General features: G+C 44.4%; 1 protein-coding gene across 5 annotated transcripts in view; it reads right to left on the reverse strand.

Moving 5' to 3' along the window:
- Positions 1-22,953, reverse strand: part of STIM1 (stromal interaction molecule 1) — a 188,081-nt gene that overhangs the window by 19,381 nt on the left and 145,747 nt on the right. For all 5 annotated transcript variants that reach the window (XM_022565776.3, XM_022565778.3, XM_022565779.3 and 2 more), the window contains 3 exons: positions 15,482-15,593; positions 12,785-12,900; positions 2,326-2,503 (listed from right to left, as the gene is read on the reverse strand). In XM_022565776.3, coding sequence (XP_022421484.1) covers positions 2,326-2,503; positions 12,785-12,900; positions 15,482-15,593 — 406 coding nt within the window. The remainder of the gene's footprint in view (positions 1-2,325; positions 2,504-12,784; positions 12,901-15,481; positions 15,594-22,953) is intronic.

Below are 22,953 nucleotides of genomic sequence, written 5' to 3' on the forward strand. Positions count from 1 at the left end.
TCCACATCCACTCATCTCCTACCTCTGTGCCCTTCCAGTCCTTGAAGCTCTCGTCCCATAAGCTGGCACTGAGTCACTGCTCCTTCTTAAGTGTGAGCTTTGTGGCCCCAGGAGCAGTGACTTCCTTACAATTCCCTGCACAGACCTGATTCCTAGACTTCAGGAAGTGTTGGGTTGGCCAAAAAGTTCGTTTGGTTTTTCTCTGTAAGATGGTTCCAGTAGCGCTTAGTTGTCTTTAACTTCATTGGAAACAATTTTGTTACATTGTATTGTGACAGCTGTCATATCAGCATGCATTTAAAAAAAAAACTTATCAAAATTGGTGAATTTTGGGGGCTTCTCTGGTGGCGCAGTGGTTGAGAGTCCGCCTGCCGATGCAGGGGACACGGGTTCGTGCCCCGGTCCAGGAAGATCCCACATGCCGTGGAGTGGCTGGGACCGTGAGCCATGGCTGCTGAGCCTGCGCGTCCGGAGCCTGTGCTCCGCAACGGGAGAGGCCACAACAGTGAGAGGCCCGCGTACCGCAAAAAAAAAAAAAAAACTGGTGAATTTTTGTGTAGCCATTTTAATATTGAAGATGGAAGAAAAAAACAACATTTTTCAGCTTATTAGGCTTTATTATTTCAAGAAAGATAAAAACACAAATGAAACGCAGAAAAAGACTTGTGCAGTGTATGGAGAAGGTGCTGTGACTGATTGAATATGTCAAAAGTGGTTTGTGAAGTTTCGTGCTTGCTGGATGATGCTCCACGGTCAGGTAGGCCAGTTGAAGTTGATAGCAATAAAATCAAGACATTAATTGAGAATAATCAACATTATACCACGCGGGAGATAGCCAACATACTCAAAATATCCAAATCAAACGTAGGAAATCATTTGCACCAGCTTGGTTATGTGAATCGCTTTGATGTTTGCGTTTCACATAAGTTAAGCAAAAAAACCTTCTTGACCGTATTTCCACATGCGGTTCTCTACTTAAGTGTAACGAAAATGTTCTGTCTGTAAAACAAATTGTGACGGGCGATGAAAAGCAGATACTGTACAATAACGTGGAAGGGAAGAGATCGTGGGGCAAGTGAAATGAACCACCACCAACCACACCAAAGAACGGTCTTCATCCAAAGAAGGGGATGTTGTGTATATGGTAGGATTGGAAGGGAGTCCTCTATTACGAGCTTTTTCCGGAAAACCGAACGATTAATTCCAACAAGTATTGCTCCCAATTAGACCAAATGAAAGCAGCACTCGACGAAAAGCGTCTAGAATTATTCAACAGAAAATGCATAATCTTTGATCGGGATGACGCAAGACCGCATGTTTCTTTGATGACCAGGCAAAAACTGTTACAGCTTGGCTGGGAAGTTCTGATTCACCCGCCGTATTCACCAGATATTGCACCTTCGGATTTCCATTTATTTCGGTCTTTACAAAATTCTCTTAATGGAAAAAATTTCAATTCCCTGAAAGACTGTAAAAGGCACCTGGAACGGTTCTTTGCTCAAAAAGATAAAAAGTTTTGGGGAGATGGAACTACGAAGCTGTCTGAAAAATGGCAGAAGGTAGTGGAACAAAACGGTGAATACACTGTTCAATAAAGTTCTTGGTGAAAATGAAAAATGTGTCTTTTATTTTTACTTTAAAAACCGAGGGAAACTTTGGCCAACCCAATACTTAGGTTGGCTGACTGACTGGCACCTTCTCTTCACAGCTAGATCTTCTACAATAGTTTCTAAGCCATGTTTTATTTAAACAGAATACCAGACTATCAGAGCTAGAAGGCCCTGGTATTCTCCTAGTTCAATGCCTTTACATTACTGATGAGGAAATAAGTCCTAGAAAGGAAAGGGATTTACCCAAAGTCATACAACAAGTGAGTCTCATGAGATTTAGATGCTGTACAAGAGAGCATGAAAGGTATTAGGAAGACAGATTTGTGAGGTTTCTTTGGGAAACAGTGAAGAACAGTTAATTATGTCTACTTCTATGGGAAGGGAAGCAGTCCAGAGGTGGGACGGAGGATAGAATGACCCCTAACTAGTCATCCAACCAGGGAAGCTCAAGACCTCTGACAGCTCCACACTTCTCCCTCTGAAGCTCCGAGGGAGAAAAGATAGAAATAAGCTTCTGCCCTGGGGAGGAATACTTGCCTGTGCGAATGGAATGGCAGGAACCTAGGCTCTGATGCAGGTTTGGAAGGATGACACAGCCTGGGCCTCTACGTCGTCGGCAGGGTCTCAGGAGCCAGACGGCCCACAGCGCAGGTGGAAACTGGAGGCTCCCAAGAGATGGCAGCACCAGGGCCGTGGGGAAGGGACAGGGCCTTACCTTTCCTGAAGGTCATGCAGACTCTGCTCAGCTCGGTGTAAGCCCTCCAGATCCTTCATCATCTTCTTCATGTGCTCCTTGGAGTAACGGTTCTGGATATAAGCAAACCAGCAGCCGCCCACACCAATAACGATAGACACCACAAGCATGAAGTCCTTGAGGTGATTATGGCGGGTCACTGCCAGAGAAGAAGGGCACAGTGAGTCAGGGTGCCCACTACACACTTAGCCCTGCAGACTCTGCTGCAGCCCCTCCTCCACAAAGCCTTCCCGCTCAGGAGGAATTCGTTTCTCTTCTTAGACACACACTGGCCACACTCTGTGCCATTTTCTCTACTAAGTCAAGGCCTAGTTTGGAAAGGATGAGAGGCCTTAGAGCAATACAGGAAGCTTACTGGATCGTACTCTCCTAATACGCAGTGAAGAGAACTAGTGCCTTCTCAATACATCCCAGCCATTCTGGGCTGCGATGAGCCCATGTGCCCAGATGCAGTGGCTTCTACCCTACAGGGTAAGCAAGGCTACAGTGCTACACTAGGTAGAAGGGGATGGCTGGTAAGGGTACCAAGCAATGTCACTGGAGCCTGAGGACTGGCTGTGGGACTGAGATTACTGCAGGAGCTGGGTCTCCTGGACTACGAGGCTATTCTAGGTACAAGGTACAAAGACCAGAGCAGGTAAAGGTCTGCAAGTCTCATCTACAGAGAGCATTTCTAGGCTGCGGCTCAGCCCAGAGACCAGGTAGAACAGGAGTAGCATCAAGAGATTGGTACACATTAAGACATGACATGTGCCAGGAAGAGAGAATACCTCCAGGGAAGGCCTGGCAGCAATCTGGTGAGGTGCGAGGGCCCTGGCCGCCAGCAAGGGGTTCAAAGCAATGCTCAGTCTCCAGAGCAAAACCGAAAAGCTAGACAAGGAATAACATCAGAAGATAAGAGTAAAAACCATGTCCCAAGAACTGAGCCAGCCAGAAGAGGGGCAGTCCTGGAGCCTGAGATTGGTCCTGGTGTGCCAGACCTGGGCTCTCGGCCACAGCACAGGAGACTGAAAGAGACACCAGCAGGGAAAGAGGCTGCTCCTGTAGGCCCTGCCTGCATTGTACTCCACTTGAGATAGAGCAGCTATGGCTCAGAGGGGCCCCAGATGAGGGAAAAGAGGTAATGACATCCTGTGCACAGTGGGCCACCTGGTGTTGGGGAGGGGGAGGCAGGACTGATGGGATTTCCGTGCCCAGTAAGGACAAGGGGCTGAGGGGAATCCAAAAGGATCCAGTGGAGCCACCGAGTTGAGGCAGGGTCTAGACAGCAGGAAAAGACACATGTAGCTGAAATCCCACTGCATGAAGCTGAGGCCCAGTTTGACAAAAAGGGTTATATTCATAGCTCCTCATTGAAAGGCTGAGCGATAGGACCTGGGAATGGTGTGGGATCAAGGACAGATTAGCACATTCTATTTCCATCCAAGAGAGGGAGTTACTAGGTCCAGGGTGTAGCCGTGTCCTTTACGTGTTTATGCCAGACTCTAACAGAGAAAACTGAGGGTCCTCTAGCGGCCATCCTCTAGCTTCCTGGAAGGTCTATACTTCCAGCCATTCTCAAGTCCCCACTCTCCCATCCTTCAGGTCCCAAGAAGGGATATCTCTGCAGCACAGTGAGCTGCTTTCCTTTCTGGAACACATCTGCCTCCTATCCAGCCTCCACCAAAGGCTGGGGTGCTGTTTGTCTCCCCTGTTTATTAAAGACTTTTCATCTTGGCTTCCCAGGGCTTCTCACCATCAACATCTCCTTTACGTTCCTACTCAAAGTCAAAGGTACTCTGTTCAAACAAGACTCCATGCGACCAGCACCCTCCCCCTATTACCTCCAACACTTCAAAGTTCTTAAGGTGGGCATACAGATTGGGCGCGGATCTATTCTATTCAGTCCCTTATTCTACCTTCTCTAGATCGATTTGAAACAAGATCCTATTTTTCCCAGCTTCATATTCTCATCCAACACATAAATAAAAATACTGAATGACCAGGGGCAAGGATAGGTTCTATCAGTCACCCCCTGGGTCTCTTCAGCCAGTTTTGACTCCACCTAAATACACAAGCATCCATCCCATATATCCCTCTGCCTTTTCAAATGCATAGCTGAAGCTCAAATATACTGCCTGTCACATCCCGTGGGCTACCAAGCTTGGTGGGAAGAAAATAAGTCTAATCTAGCTGGTTTACTCTGTGGCCCCTACTGATCATCCCTTGTCTGTAGGCCAGTGCCCAGCACAGCACTGACCAGCACACAGAAGGTATTCAATAAATATTAGTGGGATTGAATCTTCACTGACAAGCCTCAAGTGTGATATCTCCCTCTCTTTAATCCACATAAGCAAAGAAGGGAAATAGAGAAAATATAAAATGGAACAGGCATCTATATTCATTTCAAATTCTCACAACTATTCTATAAGGTAGAGTCTTCCCATTCTGTAGACCAGAAAACTGAGGCTCCAGAGAGGCACTGACTTGCCAGAGTCCATAAAAAGTGACAGAGCTTGGATTCAAATCCAGATTTGCCTGACTGCACGGTCTTTCTGCTACACCCCACTTTCTCATACTCATGCAGCAGGTATTGTTTCTGTTTTACTACATGCAAACATCTCTCACCATGGAGATGCCTATATCCCCTGATCTAGCCTGAGTTCAACTCTAAGGATTCCAAGTCCTGAGTTTTCCCATGAAACAACATGCTGGGAGCTGGCTGTGGCACTGTCATCAGGACAGTGAAGATCCAAAGGCTGAATGGCCAGGCCTTTGAGGTTACACGTAAGGCCTCATGTAGAGAAATTTTTGTTTCATCAAAGGAAGCATCCTGCACTTAGTATGAGGAAGTCTGGGTTCTATGCTTGCCTCTGCCCCAATTTGTCATGAAATTCATTTCCCCCATCTGGGTCTCAGCTTCCTCGACTGTAAAATGCATTATCACAGAATTACTAAAAGATCAAATGCATAGTTGTAAATGAAAGTGCTTTGAGGTGTTTGGAGACATTTAGATGGGCATATCCCATAGGTAATAAAGAATGTAGATGTGGGATTTGAGGAAGAGGTAGGAGTTGGAGAAGTAGATGTGAGAATTGTCAGTTCTCTTCAGTGGGGCCCCGGGCTGAACCCCACAGTCCTAAGGGAATCTGTGATGGTTAACTTTATGTGTCACCTTGACTGGGCTAAGGGATGTCTGAATAGCTGGTAAAGCATTATTTCTGGGTGTGTCTGTGGAGTTGTCTTCATAAGAGATTAGTATTTGAATCGGTAGACTAAGTAAAGAAGGTCATCTTCACTAGTGCGACTGGACATCATCCAATCGTCCACATGCCACTAAGGGCCTGAACAGAACCAAAAGGCAGAGGTAGGGCAAATATGCTCTCTCAGCTTGAGCTGAGACATCCATCTTCCCCTGCCCTCTTACATCAGCTCCCCTGGTTCTCAGCCTTCAGACTCAGACTGAATTATACCACTGGCTTTCCTGGGGTCCCAGCTTGCAGACGGAAAGATTGTGGAGCTTCTTGGCCTCCATAATAGCATGAATCAATTCTCATAATACATCTCCTCATATATATATCTATGTACATAACCTATGGGTTCTGTTTCTCTGGAGAACCCTGACAAATACAGAATCTATAAACTATTGTCAGAAAAAGAAGAGAGGAAAATAGGGAATTTAAGAGTCTAGTCTATGCCTTATTAGTGATGTACTTCTTCCTATCATAATCTCAGTCCTATTCTTCAATTCCCACCACCTTCCCAGCCTACCACAGTTCACAGAGACCTGCCCATTCCTTCTCCTCTGAACTAGGATTCCCTGACCAAACCACTCTTTGGACAGCTAAAAACATGTATTATCTCAAGGTCGGCCCTGTGTGTTTTTCAGCTTCCATGGCAGTCACCTTCTGGTAATCTGTGAGTTACTCAGGACCAGGGCACAAGACTTACTTATCTCTGTAGCCTCATACTTAGCATAGAGGCTGGCCAGAGCAGGTACTCAGCAAAGGTGGAAAGGAGAGAAAAAGGGAAGAAGAAAGGGAGGTTTTAGCAGGAAAGGGGAGGTACAATATAAAGTGCACGTGGAAGGCAAATAAATACCAGCTCCTGGGATCAGAAAAAATATGGCAAGCTGTCCTCACAGCCCCGACTGGAGCTCAGCTCTCAGAATCCACCTCACACCAGGGAACACAGCCACAGAGAAACCATGGAGGTTTCATGAGAGCAGAGGTGGCTGGCTAGGTGAACAGAGCGAACCCAGGGAAGCTGGTTAGGACCTGGGGAGCCAGAGGGTGGCAGAGTTCCCAGCCTGAGTGCTGCAAACAGATTTTAGCAAAATTAGGTCAACTGTTAACACAATCAGGCCCGAGGCAAGGGAGGAGGGTGTAAACAAACGAGATGCTTACATGTGAACACAGTCAGGGGTGACGGTGAGAATTTTCAGGGTGCCAGTTAGCACTGAGAACATGAGCCTCCAATAATTATCACTTTCTGGAATCCCCTCTCCCAGTCTATCCTCTCCACCGCTCTACTGCCCACACTAATGTATGTGCTAGGAGTTTCTCTTGTCATTTACACAGCCTTCTGTGCTGAGGTATCTGTTTAACCTGTAAGAACTATTTCTGGGCCCTCCTGCCTTCTGGTTGTAGCCAAAAACTGCCTTAGCTGCCTCACCTATGCACAGACACTACAGGGTGCGGTTCTCCCCACAACTAAGCTGGGCCAGACTCTTCTCCCACCTCCCCCAGCTTCCTTCTGTGTAACTTCTAGCATTCATCTCCTGGCACTTCTTCCTTGCTGGGCCTTACACTGAGTGCTGATGACAGATGAACAAAGCTGTGTCTACCCTCAAGGAGTTTCCAGTTTAAAGAGTAACAGACAGGAAAACATATCCTTATACAGAAAGCAGGTACAATTACTTTGCTGTGCACCTGAAACTAACACGATATTGTAAATCAACTATACTTCAAAAAAAAAAAAAGGCAAATCTGAAATAACAAACAAACAAAAAAGCAGGTACAAAGGGCTGTGAATCCCCAGAGGAAAGTAAGAGGGAAGGGTTGAGCATGCCCGGGAAGAGGCTGGAAAGGCATCCTAGAGAAGGCTTGAAGGGTAAGTTGGAACATAACAAAAAGGAGAAAGAGGGTAAGAACAGAGCTGACAGAGACCAGAGCAAGCTGTGCCAGAGAGGCAGCTACTCCTGCTTACTGAGGACTTTTCCCTATTACCTGAGCCACTGAGGAAGGAAGACAAGGTACAGTCTCGTCTTTTCCTCTATCACAAAGGAAAATTCCCCAGCCCTCGCAATTACTGGGCAGGCCTCTCTCTGCACCCTTCTCTTTGTGCTAAGAGCACAAAGGGCACATAAGCCCTTAGCCCGAGACCAACCACAGCAGGCATTACACTAAAAACAGTAGCTACCATTTACTTAGGGGAAACTGGGACACAGAGAACCTTAGGAATGTGCCCAAGGTCACAAAGCGAGTGAGTGATAGAGCCAGTTTGCTTGATTTCAAAGCTGAAACTCTTATATCTTGTTTCCTCTAACACAAGAAGAGGGTGGGATAATACAGTAGAAAAGAGCACTGAAATGTAAGTTAAAGACCTAGGTTTAGGGGCTTCCCTGGTGGCGCAGTGGTTGAGAGTCCGCCTGCCGATGCAGGGGACACGGGTTCGTGCCCTGGTCCGGGAAGATCCCACGTGCCGCGGAGCGGCTGGGCCCGTGAGCCATGGCCACTGAGCCTGCGCGTCCGGAGCCTGTGCTCCGCAACGGGAGAGGCCACAACAGTGAGAGGCCCGCGTACCGCAAAAAAAAAAAAAAAAAAAAAAGACCTAGATTTGAGGCATGGCTCTGCTATTGAAAAGCTGAACGACGTCTAAAAACTCACCTCATCTGGGCCTCAATTTCTCCCTCAGTGAATCATTTGCTGCCCTAATGAGACATCAACTTAGGCCCCAAACTGAACACTGTCCTTGGGCCTCTATGTCTCAGAGCACACCTGACACCTGACTAGCGGCACGGCCAGGAGAGCCCCAGGTGGGCCAGCCTGGAGCCAACTCTGCAGGTGGAAAAGACAGGAAAGCACCTGTGCTGCTCTGTGGCCACATGGGGAGGACTGAGCTGTCTGCCACTGTCAGGACTCTGGGCTGAGCCAATGTGACCCCTCTTCCCCCTTCCCAAGCTCTGAGGCTGCTGTGGGTAGATGGATCCCGCTCACTCAGCAGACACCCCCAGCTACTGTAAACAAAATTTTGATTTGCGATTTCTCAAACCTCAGACCGAAGGTGGGATTTTCGTTAAGACTGGGAGAGGTAGCCATGACTGGAAACTGAAGTGGGCCCAGGTGCTCTGGGGGTGTTTACTACAAGCCTGTGGTGAGGCCTGAGCGCTTACCCTGGACGTAGAACCCAGCAGAGCCAGCACAGGCCATCACTCTAAGTCCTACGTGAGTGCTGCACAGGGAAGAGCACTGACCTAGGGATTTCAGTCCATGCGCAAATGGGAAAACAGAGCTGAGAGGGACACAGATCAAGGGATTCTTTGCAGATACCCACCAGGCATGGCCCCGCCCTTGCAGAAGTCTCCTGGCAAAGAGCTTCCTAGTATCTTCCTCAGGTTCCAGCTGGCAATTTTCAAAATTTTTCTTTAAGAAGCATCAGCAGGAAAGTATAAAAACAATCTCTGCCATCAGGACAGCTGCTGGATTCCAAAATCTTAGCTCCCAGGAGTACACCAACTCTACCTGAGTCCTTGAATGAGAGAGCCAGTAAGAGCCTTAACGACCAAGCCCATTTTACAGATGAGGGAAGCTAAATCTAGGCAGGAGAACTAAATTGCCAAAGGTCACTTGATAAGGCAAGGGCCAAATACAGAAATCCTAAGAGTACAGGATACAGGAGGAGAGAACAGACCTCCTCCTGTCTTTTACACAGAACCCTTATCAACCAAAGGGTTCTTGCCCCAAATCATGGAATGTACAGCTGAAAGGAATTATAAGGATCCTTTAGTTCAGCTGTTTCATGATCCAAATCAGCAAACACATACTGAGAAAAGTGACCTACGCCAGGTCACACAGTGAGTGGCAATTCTGAAGAGACCAAGGTGCTTTCCTAAACTTTATAAGAAGTTCTCTAAATGGAAGTCCAGGAGTTATAAAAAATCAATTTGTGTATAATGATGAGGATGATGGAGATATAATCCACATACCCTAAAGTTCACTCTTTTAAATTGTACAGTTCAGTGCTTTTAGCGTATTCACAAGGCTGTGTAACCATCAGCACAATTAATGTTAGAACCTTATCATTACCTCAAAAAGAAATCCCATACCCATTACCAGTCGCTTCCCATTTCCCACTCCCTCCAGCCCCTGCCAGCCACCAATCTGCATGTGGTCCCTATGGATTTATCTATTCTGAATATTTCATATAAGTGGAATCATACAATATGTGTCCTTTTTTATGTCTGGCTTCTTTCACTCCCTCAGTTCTTTCACTTCTTTCACTTTTTTAGGCCACTTTTTTCCAGGTTCATCCATGTTGTAGCATGTATCAGAACTTCATTCTTTTTTATGGCTGAGTAATAGTTCATTGTATTTATATACCACAACTATTTATCCATTCATCCATTGATGGATATATGGGTTGCTTCCACTTTTCAGCTATTGTGAATAATGCTGCTATGTATATATACTTGTTTCAGTACTGTTTTCAGTTCTTTGGGTACATTCCTAGGCATGGAATCGCTGAGTTATATGATAACTATGTTTAATTTTTTGAGGAACACTATTTTCTACAGTAGCTGAACCTTTTTACATTATCACCAGAAATGTACAAGGGTTCTGATTTCTCCACACCCCTGCCAACACTTACTTTCTGTTTTTTGTTTTCGCTTTTATTGTAGCTATCCTAGTGGGTGTGAAGTATCTTCTTAGCTCTAGTACCCCTGCTCTGCCAATCTCAGAAATAGTTTTCTGCTGACCTCTGACCTCCCTTAGATTAGGTCATATGCAACCTATAGGCTATATGAAATGAGTCTAGGAGAAGATACTCCTGTCCTGGTATCAGTCTAACCTGCTTCACCAAGGCTCCTCTTGCTGGCTCTGACCTCTGGGACTCAGTACCATGTATGTACTCAGGATTCTGGTTCCTATGCTCTCCAGCCCTAGCTGATTTTTCCATATACAATCCTTGCTGACTTTAACCTGCAGTTTCTAATGCACCCTTTCAGATATGGTAAATCCTATTTTGAATCAGAACATGTAACAGTCTGTTAATATGTCTCAGAAGACTAAGGAAGACTTTCAGGCTGGCGGAGACCTCCTCTAACTAAGGTGTGACGGAGGACAGCCTCTGCAAAGATAGCTTAGCTTTCACTGCTGGGTTTGATTCTTCTGGCAGAAGTGTTCTTGCTGGTGTATACAAAGAGAGGGGAATAGGCTGTTAACGGAGAGAGTTTAATAAAGCCACTTCCCATTTTTCAAGAGTCAACTCAAGAGTGATCCTCTCCATAAAGCTTCTTGGTCTGCAATTGAAAACTCCTCCCTACTTTGTGCTCCCGCCTGAACTATGGAATGACTTACACGACAGTTATACCACTGTATTTGTTGACCATTTATTAAATTTGTTGACATGCCAATCTCCACTCAGAGGGAACTTCTTGAGAGCAGGGACCCTGTCATGCATAGTGGTACACAGTAGGTGCTCAATAAATGTTAGTGGATGAATGAAAGGCCATTGCTCAGTATGCAGGGTGGGTCTCATATAAAGAGTAATGCCTTCGCTGTGTCATTTATTCAAAACTTATAAATGAATCACAAGAAAAAATGTGTCCTAGGACCAAAAACAGGGCAACAAAGGAGATGGAAATGGTCTTCTCCCATGTTGCTCTGTTTCACATTTTCAAAAGATATAGATCTTCTGGAAAAGGCAAAACTATGGAGAAGTAAAAAATCAGTGATTGCCAGGGGTTGAGGAGGAGAGCAGGGTAAATAGGTGGAGCACAGAGGATCTTTAGGGCAGTGAAACCATTCTGTATGACACCACACAGATGGATACACATCATTATACATGTGTCGAAATCCACAGACTGCACAACACCAAGAGTGAACCTTAATGTAAACTACAGACTCTGGGTGATAATGCTGTGTCAGTGCAGGTTCAGCAGTTGTTACAGTGTACCACTGTGGTGAGGATGCTGATAATGGGGGAGGCTGTGCGTGCATGCGGGCGGGAGGTATATGGAAAATCTCTGTAGCTTCCACTCAATTCTGATGTAAACCTAAAGCTACTCTAAAAAATAAAGTCTAGGGACTTCCCTGGCAGTCTAGTGGTTAAGACTCTGCACTTCCACTGCATGGGGCACGGGTTCAATCCCTGGTCGGGGAACTAGGATACTGTGCAGTGTGGCTAAAAAAAAATTTTTTTAATTTTTTTAAATTAAAAAAATGAAAATAGGGAATTCCCTCGTGGTCCAGTGGTTAGGACTCGGGCTTTCACTGCTGTGGGCCTGGGCTCGATCCCTGGTTGGGGAACTAAGATCCCACAAGCCGCATGGCCAAATAACTAACTAAATAAATAAATAAAGTCTATTAAAATTTTTTTAAACCACGGAAAGTACAGACCCATCCACCTCTATTGAGACATCAGCTTGGGCACTTGTCAAGCCAAATGCACGGACAGGGAAATGTTATACTGCCCATGACTCTGCCTGCCAGCTGCTTCTCTGGACTGGTTCTTGGCTCTATAGCATTCTGCTGCTGGCATCCTCAATTGATGCCAACAGCTCCCAAAGGGCAGGGAGTAGGCCCTAAGACTGTTTGGTCAAGACTAATTTTCTAAGAAATCTTACTACTTCTGTGCTGAGTTCACTTAGAATAAAAAAAGGTTGGCAATGTTGGCCCTTCCCACCTCGCAGATCTTCAGGAGTTGAAGCACCTAATACCCTCAACTAACCCTGGGTTGAAGAGACCAAACTTCCTTGGTCTGATTGTGTCTCTATTGATTCAGTGAAAGCCTGCTTAATCCCGTTTGTCTGTCCAAGGACACAAAATGTCCAGCAATCAGTTCATACTCTCTGCATATCCACAGCTGAGAGCAGGAACAGCTAAATGGCACTCAGCCCCTTTTGGGTTACTTTTTATACCTGAGCATGCCATTCAAATTTTAGTGTTTGTATCCCTGCTCAGGTTGTTTCCTCCACCTAGAATGCCCTCTCCTGCCACCTCCATGGAATAAAACCCTATCCATCTTTAAAGGCAGAGGTCACACGCCACCTCTTCTATAGGATGCCTTCTTTATCCCTCCCCTGGATCTCAGCAGCATTGTGTACCTCTCTAGAACATTCATTTTATCCCTTTAGGGCAGACCCAGGACCTCAACCCAGCCACTCCAACTGCCTTCGGGTCCATGGCACATCAGCAGCCCTTCTTGCCACAGGACTCACAGAGAGGAGGCCCAAAGAGCACTGTGTCCAGGGCCTTCAGCTGCAGCTTCTGCCGATGGCTCCGGTCTGTCATCTTTAGCACAGTCCCTGTCATGGTGGTGTTGGTTACAGCGAGCCTGTTGGGACAAAGAGTAGGGGCTCAGTTCCCTGCCAGCAAAGCAGGAAGGATCCTGGTAGGACTACCCACCTCGCCCAGGAACACTTCCATGACTTCTAGCTCCTGGCGATTGCTCCCCTCTGCACTCTAGTACACAGTCTGTACCAGTGGATCTCAACAAGCAGTGAACAGGACACATAACATTCACCAAGAATTTGTTCACCCTTCTCCCCATGTCCACCATCTCCTGAATGTCCTACTCTCAAAGGATTATCCATCTGTAACCATTCCCACACCCAACTGTAAATTTTCTGTTGTACTTCTCCTTCCAGGGATTATCCACTATATACCTGTCCCCATACTCCCACCATTTGCAAACACATTCGCCTGTCCAGCCCAGGTCAAAATGTTATGCCACGTGACCCAGCGATTCTAGGGACCTCTGAATTATCCTAATCCTAACACATTGTCATTAAATATAAATCTGCTGACAACAAGCATTGCATTAGAACTTCTAAGAAATGAGAAATGAGAAAGGAGCTAACATTTAATAAGCAGCTGTGTATATCTCATATTGTTCTGACACTTTAGATACAATACCTCATTTAGTCCTCACACTTTAAGAACCCAGTTCTATTATTAGCTCCATTTTACAGATAAGAAAAATGAGACTTAGAGGTAAGTAACTTGCCCAAAGTCACACAGCAAGTAAGTGGCAAAGGCAGGATACAACACAAATCTGCTAGATCCGCCCCATTATACCACGCTGCCTAGGGATGGGCCTAGAAGCGCCCACACTCTACCCCACACCCTACTCTCTGAATGCTCCATGCTTCCTGCTGTCGCTAAGGTACCACAGCTTGTTTATCTCTACCCCTATGCCCAGCCTGGCTGGGTCTGGTCTTGGATCTAATCCTAGTCACAGAATGGCCAAGTGAGTGCACTGCCTGAGAACTAACTTCTTACCCTATGTTTTACAGTTTTAATCCAAGCCATAGCCGTTCTTCAAGATGGAACAGGCCAGGGATCCACAAGGCAATACTGCTATTTCCATGGGAAAGAAACCTAAATGCTGGAGCTTCATGGTCAATCATCTGTTTAATTGTCTGTCTTTTCCACTAAACGTGGAGTTCCTCAAGGCAAATGTGAGGTCTAATGCATTTCTTTGTCCTCAGGACCCAGGAGAGAGCATGGCGCATGGTAAGTGCTTGGTAAAGTTCTGTTAAATAGAACTAAACTGAGTATTTCCAGGAAGCCTATTTTCAAACTACATGGGGCAAGAGGAAGGTGCAGTGAAAAAAGCAGGGCACTTAGAACCAGGCAGACCTGAGTTCAAATCCCAGCTCTGCCACTTACCAGCTTTGAAAAATCATAAAATATCTGAAGTTCAGTTTGCTTGCCTGAAAGTTGGGATAATAATTCCTTCCTCCCAGAATTGTGAGAATCAACTGAAATAATAGGTAGGAAAGTACCCTATAAAGGGATGTACAGACATTAAGATTATTACTCTCTCCAGAGTAGGGAGAAGCTGTGAATAAGAGGCTGCAGGCAGCAGAGGAGGGACCAGCCAGCTCAGCTAGGCCTGGACAGCAGCGCCCGGTAGCCCTGTGGCTGGAGGCTGCGATGTGTGGGCATTCCAACAGCTTCCCCTTCCCCTTTCCCCTTTGCTGAAGCTCATAACCAGATGCACCTACATAATAAGATGACAGATTATACATAATCAGCACTTACCAGACGGTAAGCCCTTTGAGGGCAAGGGCAGGTTGCTGTCATCTTTATCCCCAGCACCCAGCACAAGTGCTTGGCCCAGAGCAGGTACCCAGTAAATACTGGGTGAATGAATAAGTGAATGGATTAATGACTGAATGACATATGGCGCTAGTTTGACATAACAAGAAGTCCAAGCAGTATTCCATCCCCTCCCCACACCCACCCCAAGTCCTAGTACATTGTGCCTGAAAGGGAGGCAGAGCTAGGGCATAACAGCTGTTGGAAGAGTCATTCCAGAGAGGAGACTGGGGCCAATGGTAGTCAGCCCCCACCTCTGCACCGGTTCTTTAGAGCAGATAAACTGCAGATGGATAGTTCCGGGAAGGTTAAAAGAGCCCCGAGTCTCCTGGGCAATGAAAGAGGCAACTGCTGGGGGGACAGCAAAAGAAAAAGAGAAAAAACACAGGCTTTGAAGTCTACCCAGATCTAGGTTCAAATCGCAGTTTTGCCTCTAACTAGCCATGTGACCTTGGAAAAGTTACTAGGCCAGGTTCATCATCTAGATACAATAATACCTACCTTACAGGATTGATGTAAGAATTAAATGAGATACTGTACATAAAGTGTTAAGTAGAGTGCCTGGCATAAACTAAGCACTCAATAAATGGTAGCTATTAGTACTAGTCCCAGGATTGACAGAAATATTAAGTAAGAGAACAGATGTGGAGTGTCCATATGCTTTCTAGCAAGTGCACAGTAAATGTGAGAAGTCTACAGATCCTGCCCTGAAAGGGGTGAAACTTCAGTTAACAGGTGAGAGCAACGTGAGGGCAAGCCGACCCCAGCCCATTCCCTGCATCCCCAGTGAGAGAACCCAGTCCCTTCCTGACCTCGGCATGGCATGGCCACTGAGCTGCAGCTTCCGGAAGGTCTCCTCATACTGAGGCAGCTCCACATATGTGATCAGCCACTGCACCACCTCATCCACGGTCCAGTTGTATACTGCGGGAAGAGATAAGCAAAGCCATGACTCCAGAACACAAGCACTGCTTGTTCTTACTGTCACAGTCTCCACGACCTTAACATTCACCACATGTCTACGTGTTTAACAGATCTCTCTCCCATAAAATCCCAAGTATGAAAGGAATACATACAGTACTTTTTGTTTGACCTATAGGGGATGGACTTGTTCTTCCACTATTCAGGTATCTGGGATAAAATAATCCTTAATTATTATATAATATACTACATTATATATAGTATTATATTATATATTATTGTAATATAATAATAACAAATGATATTAATAGAAGCCATCATTTACATAGCACTTACTATATAACAGGTACTGTGCTAAGCACTTCACAGATATTAGCCCACTAATCTTTGCAACTGCCATGTGAAGGATATGTTCCACTTTATCCCTATTTTACAAATGAAGAAACTGACACACAAAAAGGTTATGTAACTTTCCCAGAGTTATCCAGCCAGGAATTGGTAAAGCCAATTTTGGACTCAATCAGTCTGGCGTCAATAGCCCTTGCCCTAGCCATTATGTCATAAATATAATACGTATATAACATTTTAAAATTTATATAAATAATATATATAAAGGATATATATATATATGTATATATATATATGGACACACACACATACACACATACATATATCCTCCCTGACACTGCTGGAAAGCTTCATACAAAGGCAAATCTGAGCCAAGTGATGGATCCAGATGACATCACTTAAGCCCTGAATGAGATCACATCTGTAGACAGCCCTATTCATACATTTTTCAGTTTTGTGCAAAAAGTATTTTCCCCTTTTGCTTATATCAGATTGAAAAGATTTTCTGTCACAGCAGGAGCCAATTCTAACTGAAACAATTACTGAGTGATCATTCACAACATGGTAAATCACGTCATTACCATACATGGATCACTGTACCTAATCATTTCCTCAATACTATAAGACTGTGATTTTTTTAAATGGACAACCATAAAAATAATCCTTGTAAAATAATTTTAATATTTCTGTGGTATTTAGCCACATATATAACAAATTTATTTCCATACTTTGTCAAGAATCAACAATAAAGGAACAGAAGAGGACTTAACATGCAAGGAATATGTTCAAGCCAAGTAAAAGTCAAATGACATCAAGATGTATTATATAAATCAAAGTTTCATAGGAGCTTGAATAGAGAAAAATGGTGGGAGGACTGAGTCACCATATAGCACCCAGTAATACAGCTATGCTGAACTTAAAGAGCCTTGGGTGGGAGCAACTGGGTTTCAGCAAAAACATGTCATTTTATTGGATTTGAAATTTGCTTTTATTTAATGTATCAGTGTGTTTTTGTTTATATTTGTACACAAATTTTATATAGCAACTTAAACCTCATTTTATGTTTCTACATACTTAAATACCATTAAATAAAACCAGCATTGCAGGCCCAAGATAAATGATTTCCCTTAAAAGGAATCTGTACATTTCTCAAGTTGAAAACTACCACTGTGAGCAGCAAGAAGCCAAAAAAGTTTTGAAGCAGAATGAAATGGTGAGATTTATCACCCTCCTCTCTTAAGATACATATCTTTCCCCAAAACTGTCTTTCATCAGAATGCTTTCTAATTTCCCCTTAATAGTCAGGAGACATTGAAGGCAGGGACCACATCCTATTCATTTTTGCTCACCCCTTTGTCGCTAAAATAGTGCCTCTTATACAGTGGCATCAATAAGAATTTACTGAAAGAAAAACTACCCTAAATGAGGAGTTCCAGAAATGTTCTGAATGTGGGCCTCCAGACAGCAGCCACAATCTTCCTAGACAAATATACAGCTCAGGTGGAGGTTAACCTCTGAAATGTTTGTCCAAAAATCAGCATTCCTCTGGTAGGCACACCTCAGATCTTAGGTTGTTTCTGTCACTTGCATATAAACTAGAGAAGCTGGAAGGCTGGGCTCTGACCCTTTATCCTTCTACCTCCCATAGGGGAGCCCAGCACACGGTACAAAGCAGACACTCAGGGAAACATTCCGAATGAAACAATAGAAGACAAAAATGCTCTAATCTCTCCATGTCCCCAAGAAGCTGCTGGAGCTCAGGAGGAAAGTTCTGAAGCCAAGAGACTTTGAAGGTAGATTAGACCATTTGCAGAGGCACAGGAAAGGTTCCAGGAGAGGAAATGAGGCAGGTCTAGTGCACTCAGATTGATTGCATCCTAGAAGACAAGATCCCGGAGGCTTAGGCGGTGAGCGTTTAGTCATTGCCTGTTTGAATATCTAATTTCCAGACTAGAATACATTGGAGGGAAGAGAAAGATTAATTTCCAAGAGATATGCTCAAATCCTAGGGCTTGGGAAAGGAGGGATGACAGAACTGGGGTTAAAGAAGTGTTGAGGAAAGTAGAATAGACTGGCCTTTTATTCCTGAAAATGAATATATCTCCACATACATTATCAACGTGATCACTTGCTACGGTCCAGAGTGTTAGGTAATGAAGGCCTAGCAGAGTGGCACAAGATGTGAGGCAGACAGACAAGTGCTAGCCTGCAAAGTGCAGAGAACACATCCTGCCCCTACTGTCAAGGGAGCTTGGCCTCACCCAGCATGGCATATGGAGTAGAAAGGCCACGTCACGTATTGTTGCTTGAAAGGCTTGAGGCCAGCGGTGCCACAAGGGTCTTCTGTCTACGGGGAAGACGACCTGATACAAGCCTGAGCATAAATGCTTGGCATGCAGGAACTCCTCCACTTGTGCCCTACACTGCAGTGAAGACAGAAGTCACTCTAGACCGGGGTTTCTCAGTCTCTGCAGCACTGACCTTTTGGACAGGTTAATTCTTTGTTGTTGGGGGCTGTCCTATGCATTGTAGGATGTTTAACAATAGCCCTGGCACCTACCCACCAGATGCCAGTAGCATGCTGCCGGTCATAACAATCAAAAGTATCTCCAGATACTGCCAAACGTTCTCTGGGGAACAAAACTGCCCCCCACTGAGAACTACTGCTCTAAACACTACACTAAGTGAGGCAGAGGGTCTGTAAGGAGACCACTACACTCCAATAAGGATGGACTCTGAACATAGTCAGTCCCTACAGAACTAAGCTTTGCAGAAAAGGATGATGACTTCAGCATGTCAGGACAAACCTCAAGGCATTGTTTTTCGGGTTTTGTGCTCCACATATTATTCTGTTACCTGGCAGATGCCCCACCTAGGTAAGGCTTGGCAGTATGGTGTTGCCCACTCAGAGTCACTGCAGTCTGAACAAAGTAAGCCAGGACGAGCTGCATCCTTGTCAGACAGCAACCCTGTGTCCCAGCATGAGGATCTCACTCAACAGTCAAGGTGAGATATTAGGGCCCCTTGTTCCTAAGGTTCAAGTATCTAAAAGTTAAAAATCTTGTTCTGCTTTCTCATTCCAAAAGAGAAAATGGGAAGAATCCCTGAGCCAAAGTGAGGAAGAAGGTAACAGCAAGTACAGAGAGCTGTGGCTGACAGTAAAAGGAGACAGAATTTGGCCAGGGGAGCTTAGTACAGATAGAGACTCCAAGTGACTCACACGACCAAACCCCAGGAGGACATGCAAGCAAAAGAGAGTTTTCTAAGGTCATGATTCTCTCATCCCCCTAAGCCTGTCCATTTTGCTCCTAGAGACATCAAAGACTACATCTCTGGGCAAAATGACAAACAGTACTACACAGAATCGGAGAAAGCCAACCTCTGGAGTTTTCCACAACAAATAGTCCTTTATAAAAGAAATGCACAAGGTGACTGACTATGTAGCCTCCAACCTTTCTAATGACATAATCTACATGTAAAAAAAAATTTGAGCACACATTGCCAATATAAGAATATCTGTTTATAAATTAGATATATGTACTAACATTAGGTATACTGTAAAACATACATAAAAATTAAATGAGATAAAAATAAATGCAATATAAATACAAGCTATTATATTCTCTTGGGGCACCCCAGTTGATTGTCTTGTACAGTTGGAAACCATTGACCCAAACTTCACAGCTTTACCCTACATGCTGCCTCTGTTATAGCTTTTAGCTTCTCAGTCTTCTTCTAGAATCAGTATCTTGCACTATTTACTTATTTATCCTTGAACATTGCTCTCAGACTTCTAGATCTTTGCTGTTTCTGGAAAAGCTCTCTTCCCTCTTCCTGGCCTGATAAACACCAACTAACCCTTAAAACCCAGCTCTACCTCTTCACTTATTGAAACTCTTTGGAGTCCATTTTAAAATCATGAGCAAAGACACAGAACTATAAAGTGTGGGGCCTGTTCAGAGAACTCTGACTCCCGTCTGCCTGGAGTCCAAGGGTTATATATAGGGACAAGGAGGGTGAGGCACTGCTGAAGCCAGATGATAAAAGGCCTTGAAAGCAGTCGGTCCAAAACTCCAAATTCATTTATTCATTGGGGGGAAATTTTTATTGAGTACCTACTACTTGCCAGGCACTGCTCTAGAAGCTAGGAATATAACAGTGCACAAAAGAGTCACAGATTCCTAGTGTTTATATTCTGGTGGAGAGAGACAAACTAAAACACTGTAACAAATAATTGTATGTTGGGTAGTGATAAATACAAGAAGAAAAATAAAGCAGGGTAAGAGGATAAAGAGTAGTGCTATATCAGACCAGATCAAGGAAGGCCTCTTTGACGAGATGACATTTGAGGAGAAAATGAAATGAAGTCATGAGCCATGTGCATACTTGGGGGAAGGGCATTCCAGGCAGATGGAACAGTAAGTACTACTCCTAGCACACGAGCTATAGTGATACCTCCAGGGATATGCCAGAACAGATCCTTGGCCTTGGCCAATCCTTTTTCTTGTCAGAGAAAGAATAAGCAGTAAGAAATGGGCTCCTGAATCAGTATGTCTTTCCCCTAATGGACTGGTGGTGCCTCCAAATAAAGCCCTCACTTTTGTAGTTTCAAACTCACATCCCAAAAGAACTATGTCTGGCAGAAAAGTTACCAGTACCTTCTTTGCCTCTCTTTCACACAGCTGTTAGTCAGTTAGTTGGTCACTTGGTCAGCCTTTGGTCAGTCTTTTGGTCAGCCAGTCAGATATAGCACAATGGTTAAGAATTTGGACTTTGGAACCAAGTGACTTGGATTGAATTCAAGATTTGCTACTTACTAGATGTAAGATCATGGACAAGTTACCTAACCTTTCTGTGCCTCATTCTGTCACCTAATGGTGAGAATCAGAGTTCTCACATCATAAGAGTGTAATGAAGATATGAGAAGTTCCTAGCATACAGTAAGTGCTAAACAAATATTATCCATTATTATCACCATTCATTCACTCCTTCATTCACTAAGCTTTCACTGGCTTCTACTCTAGTAGATCCTTGGTTGGTTACAGAGATCAATCTGGATGATCTCCATCATCCAGGGCTCTTTTCTAGAGAAGGAGACATATAGGAAATTAAGTGAGTATAATACAGTGTGATAAGTGCTAGGTAAGAGGGATGTATGGGGTGAGGTGAGGGCACAGAGAAAGGAGTGACTGATTGCCAGAGAGAGTCAGAAAATGCATCACAAAGCCTAGCTTCTTATCTGACTACTGTGGAGAGAGAGCATTCCAAGACACCTACAGAATCTTACCAAAGTGGCCCTCCCTAAAGATAGTTTGCAGCCTAGACCTGTGGTTTTTCTCTGAGTGGTTTCCCTCTGGCTCTCACTAGCAGTTTGTCATCTAAGCCTAGAGTAAGGCAGATACTATGTTAGTTTTCTAACATGGTATCAATACCAAGCCCTAAACCGTTACTGCAAAAAGAATCTGGCCCTTTCACTTAGGCCTCATGTGATAGGTCCACTAGGCTGCCTGGCAGAAACCAAGTCTTCCAGAGCCCAAAAGGACACACTAGTGAACACCACCTATAAAGAAGCTACATGGCTAGCAGAGACCAGATTAGAGAAAGACTGGCATCATGGCTGCAGAGTAGTAAGGGAACCTAGAGTTTGGAATGTTGAATGAGCCAAACAACTCGTATAACATCACACAATGGCAGACCCAAGGACAAACTCCTGTCTTCCACATCCCTGCTCTGGGCCAGGTCCTGGGCTATGCGTTAAGATATGGAATCATATAAGATAATGCCCTCAAGCAGTCTGGTGGGGAAATAAAAAGGGAGGGGAACAGATAGTTGCAATTAGTGTGCTAAGTGCTGTGATGAGATAAATGTAAGAGGCTGTGGGAACACAGAAGGCACCTAACCTAGCCTGTGGTTTTCAGGGAAGACTTCCTAAAGAAGGGTATACTGAAATTGAGTCTTAATTATCAAGTAGGATTTAACTAGATCAACAAAGGAAGACAGAGGGAACACTATATGAGAAAGCATCAAAGGATGAAAGAGAATGGCATATCGTAATAATTGCAGATAAATCAGTGCAGGTACAGAGAAGGATGTGTGATAAACAGTGATAGAAGATATGAAAATAAGTGGAGCACAGAAACGAGCCTGAGCCTGGTATGCTAAAGTAATCTGGCACAATGCCTGGTATGTAGAAGGTACTCAGTTAATTTTTTTTGTTTGTTTTTTGCAGGCATGTTTGCACAAATTGGAAGAGAGAAACAGTACCTACTGAGGCCAATACTACAGAGGTGAGTAAGGAATGACAGCATGAAAATATTAAGAAATTCTCAGAATATAAGAGAAGACAACAAGATTTTTACATATATGTATATATTGATCTTTTTTTCCTAATTGAGGTAATTCATTTTGAGATTACAAGTGGGTTAATGTCAATGCATCTGACTAACATCTCATAGATAAACATGAAAAAATCAGTGGCATTTTCTGTAACAATTAATCTTTTTTAATAAATTTATTTATTTTATTTTTGGCTGCATTGGGTCTTCGTTGCTGCGAGTGGGCTTTCTCTAGTTGTGGTGAGCAGTGGCTACTCTTCATTGTGTGGGCTTCTTATTGCGATGGCTTCTCTTGTCATGGAGCACAGGCTCCAGGCACGTAGGCTTCAGCAGTTGCAGCACACGGGCTCGGCAGTTGTGGAACACGGGCTCAGCAGTTGTGGCTGACAGGCTCTAGAGCACAGGCTCAGTAGTTGTGGCTCACGGGCTTAGTTGCTCTGCGGCATGTGGGATCTTCCCGGACCAGGACTCGAACCCGTGTCCCCTGCACTGGCAGGTGGATTCTTGACCACTGCGCCACCAGGGAAGCCCTGTAATAATTAATTTTGTCAACAACTACTGAGCTTTCAATATTTTATTGAGTTCCAAATGAGACAGCAGTTGTGATTTAAATTAAAAGCTAGTTCTATACAAATTGTTACCTGACCAATAGAAAAATCAATATTTATCTTTTCAAAATA

This window comes from Delphinapterus leucas, chromosome 7, assembly GCF_059928025.1.
Source record: "Delphinapterus leucas isolate spDelLeu-1000000601 "Yukka" chromosome 7, BTC_Dleu_Yukka2, whole genome shotgun sequence".
Classification (NCBI taxonomy): Eukaryota; Metazoa; Chordata; class Mammalia; order Artiodactyla; family Monodontidae; genus Delphinapterus; species Delphinapterus leucas.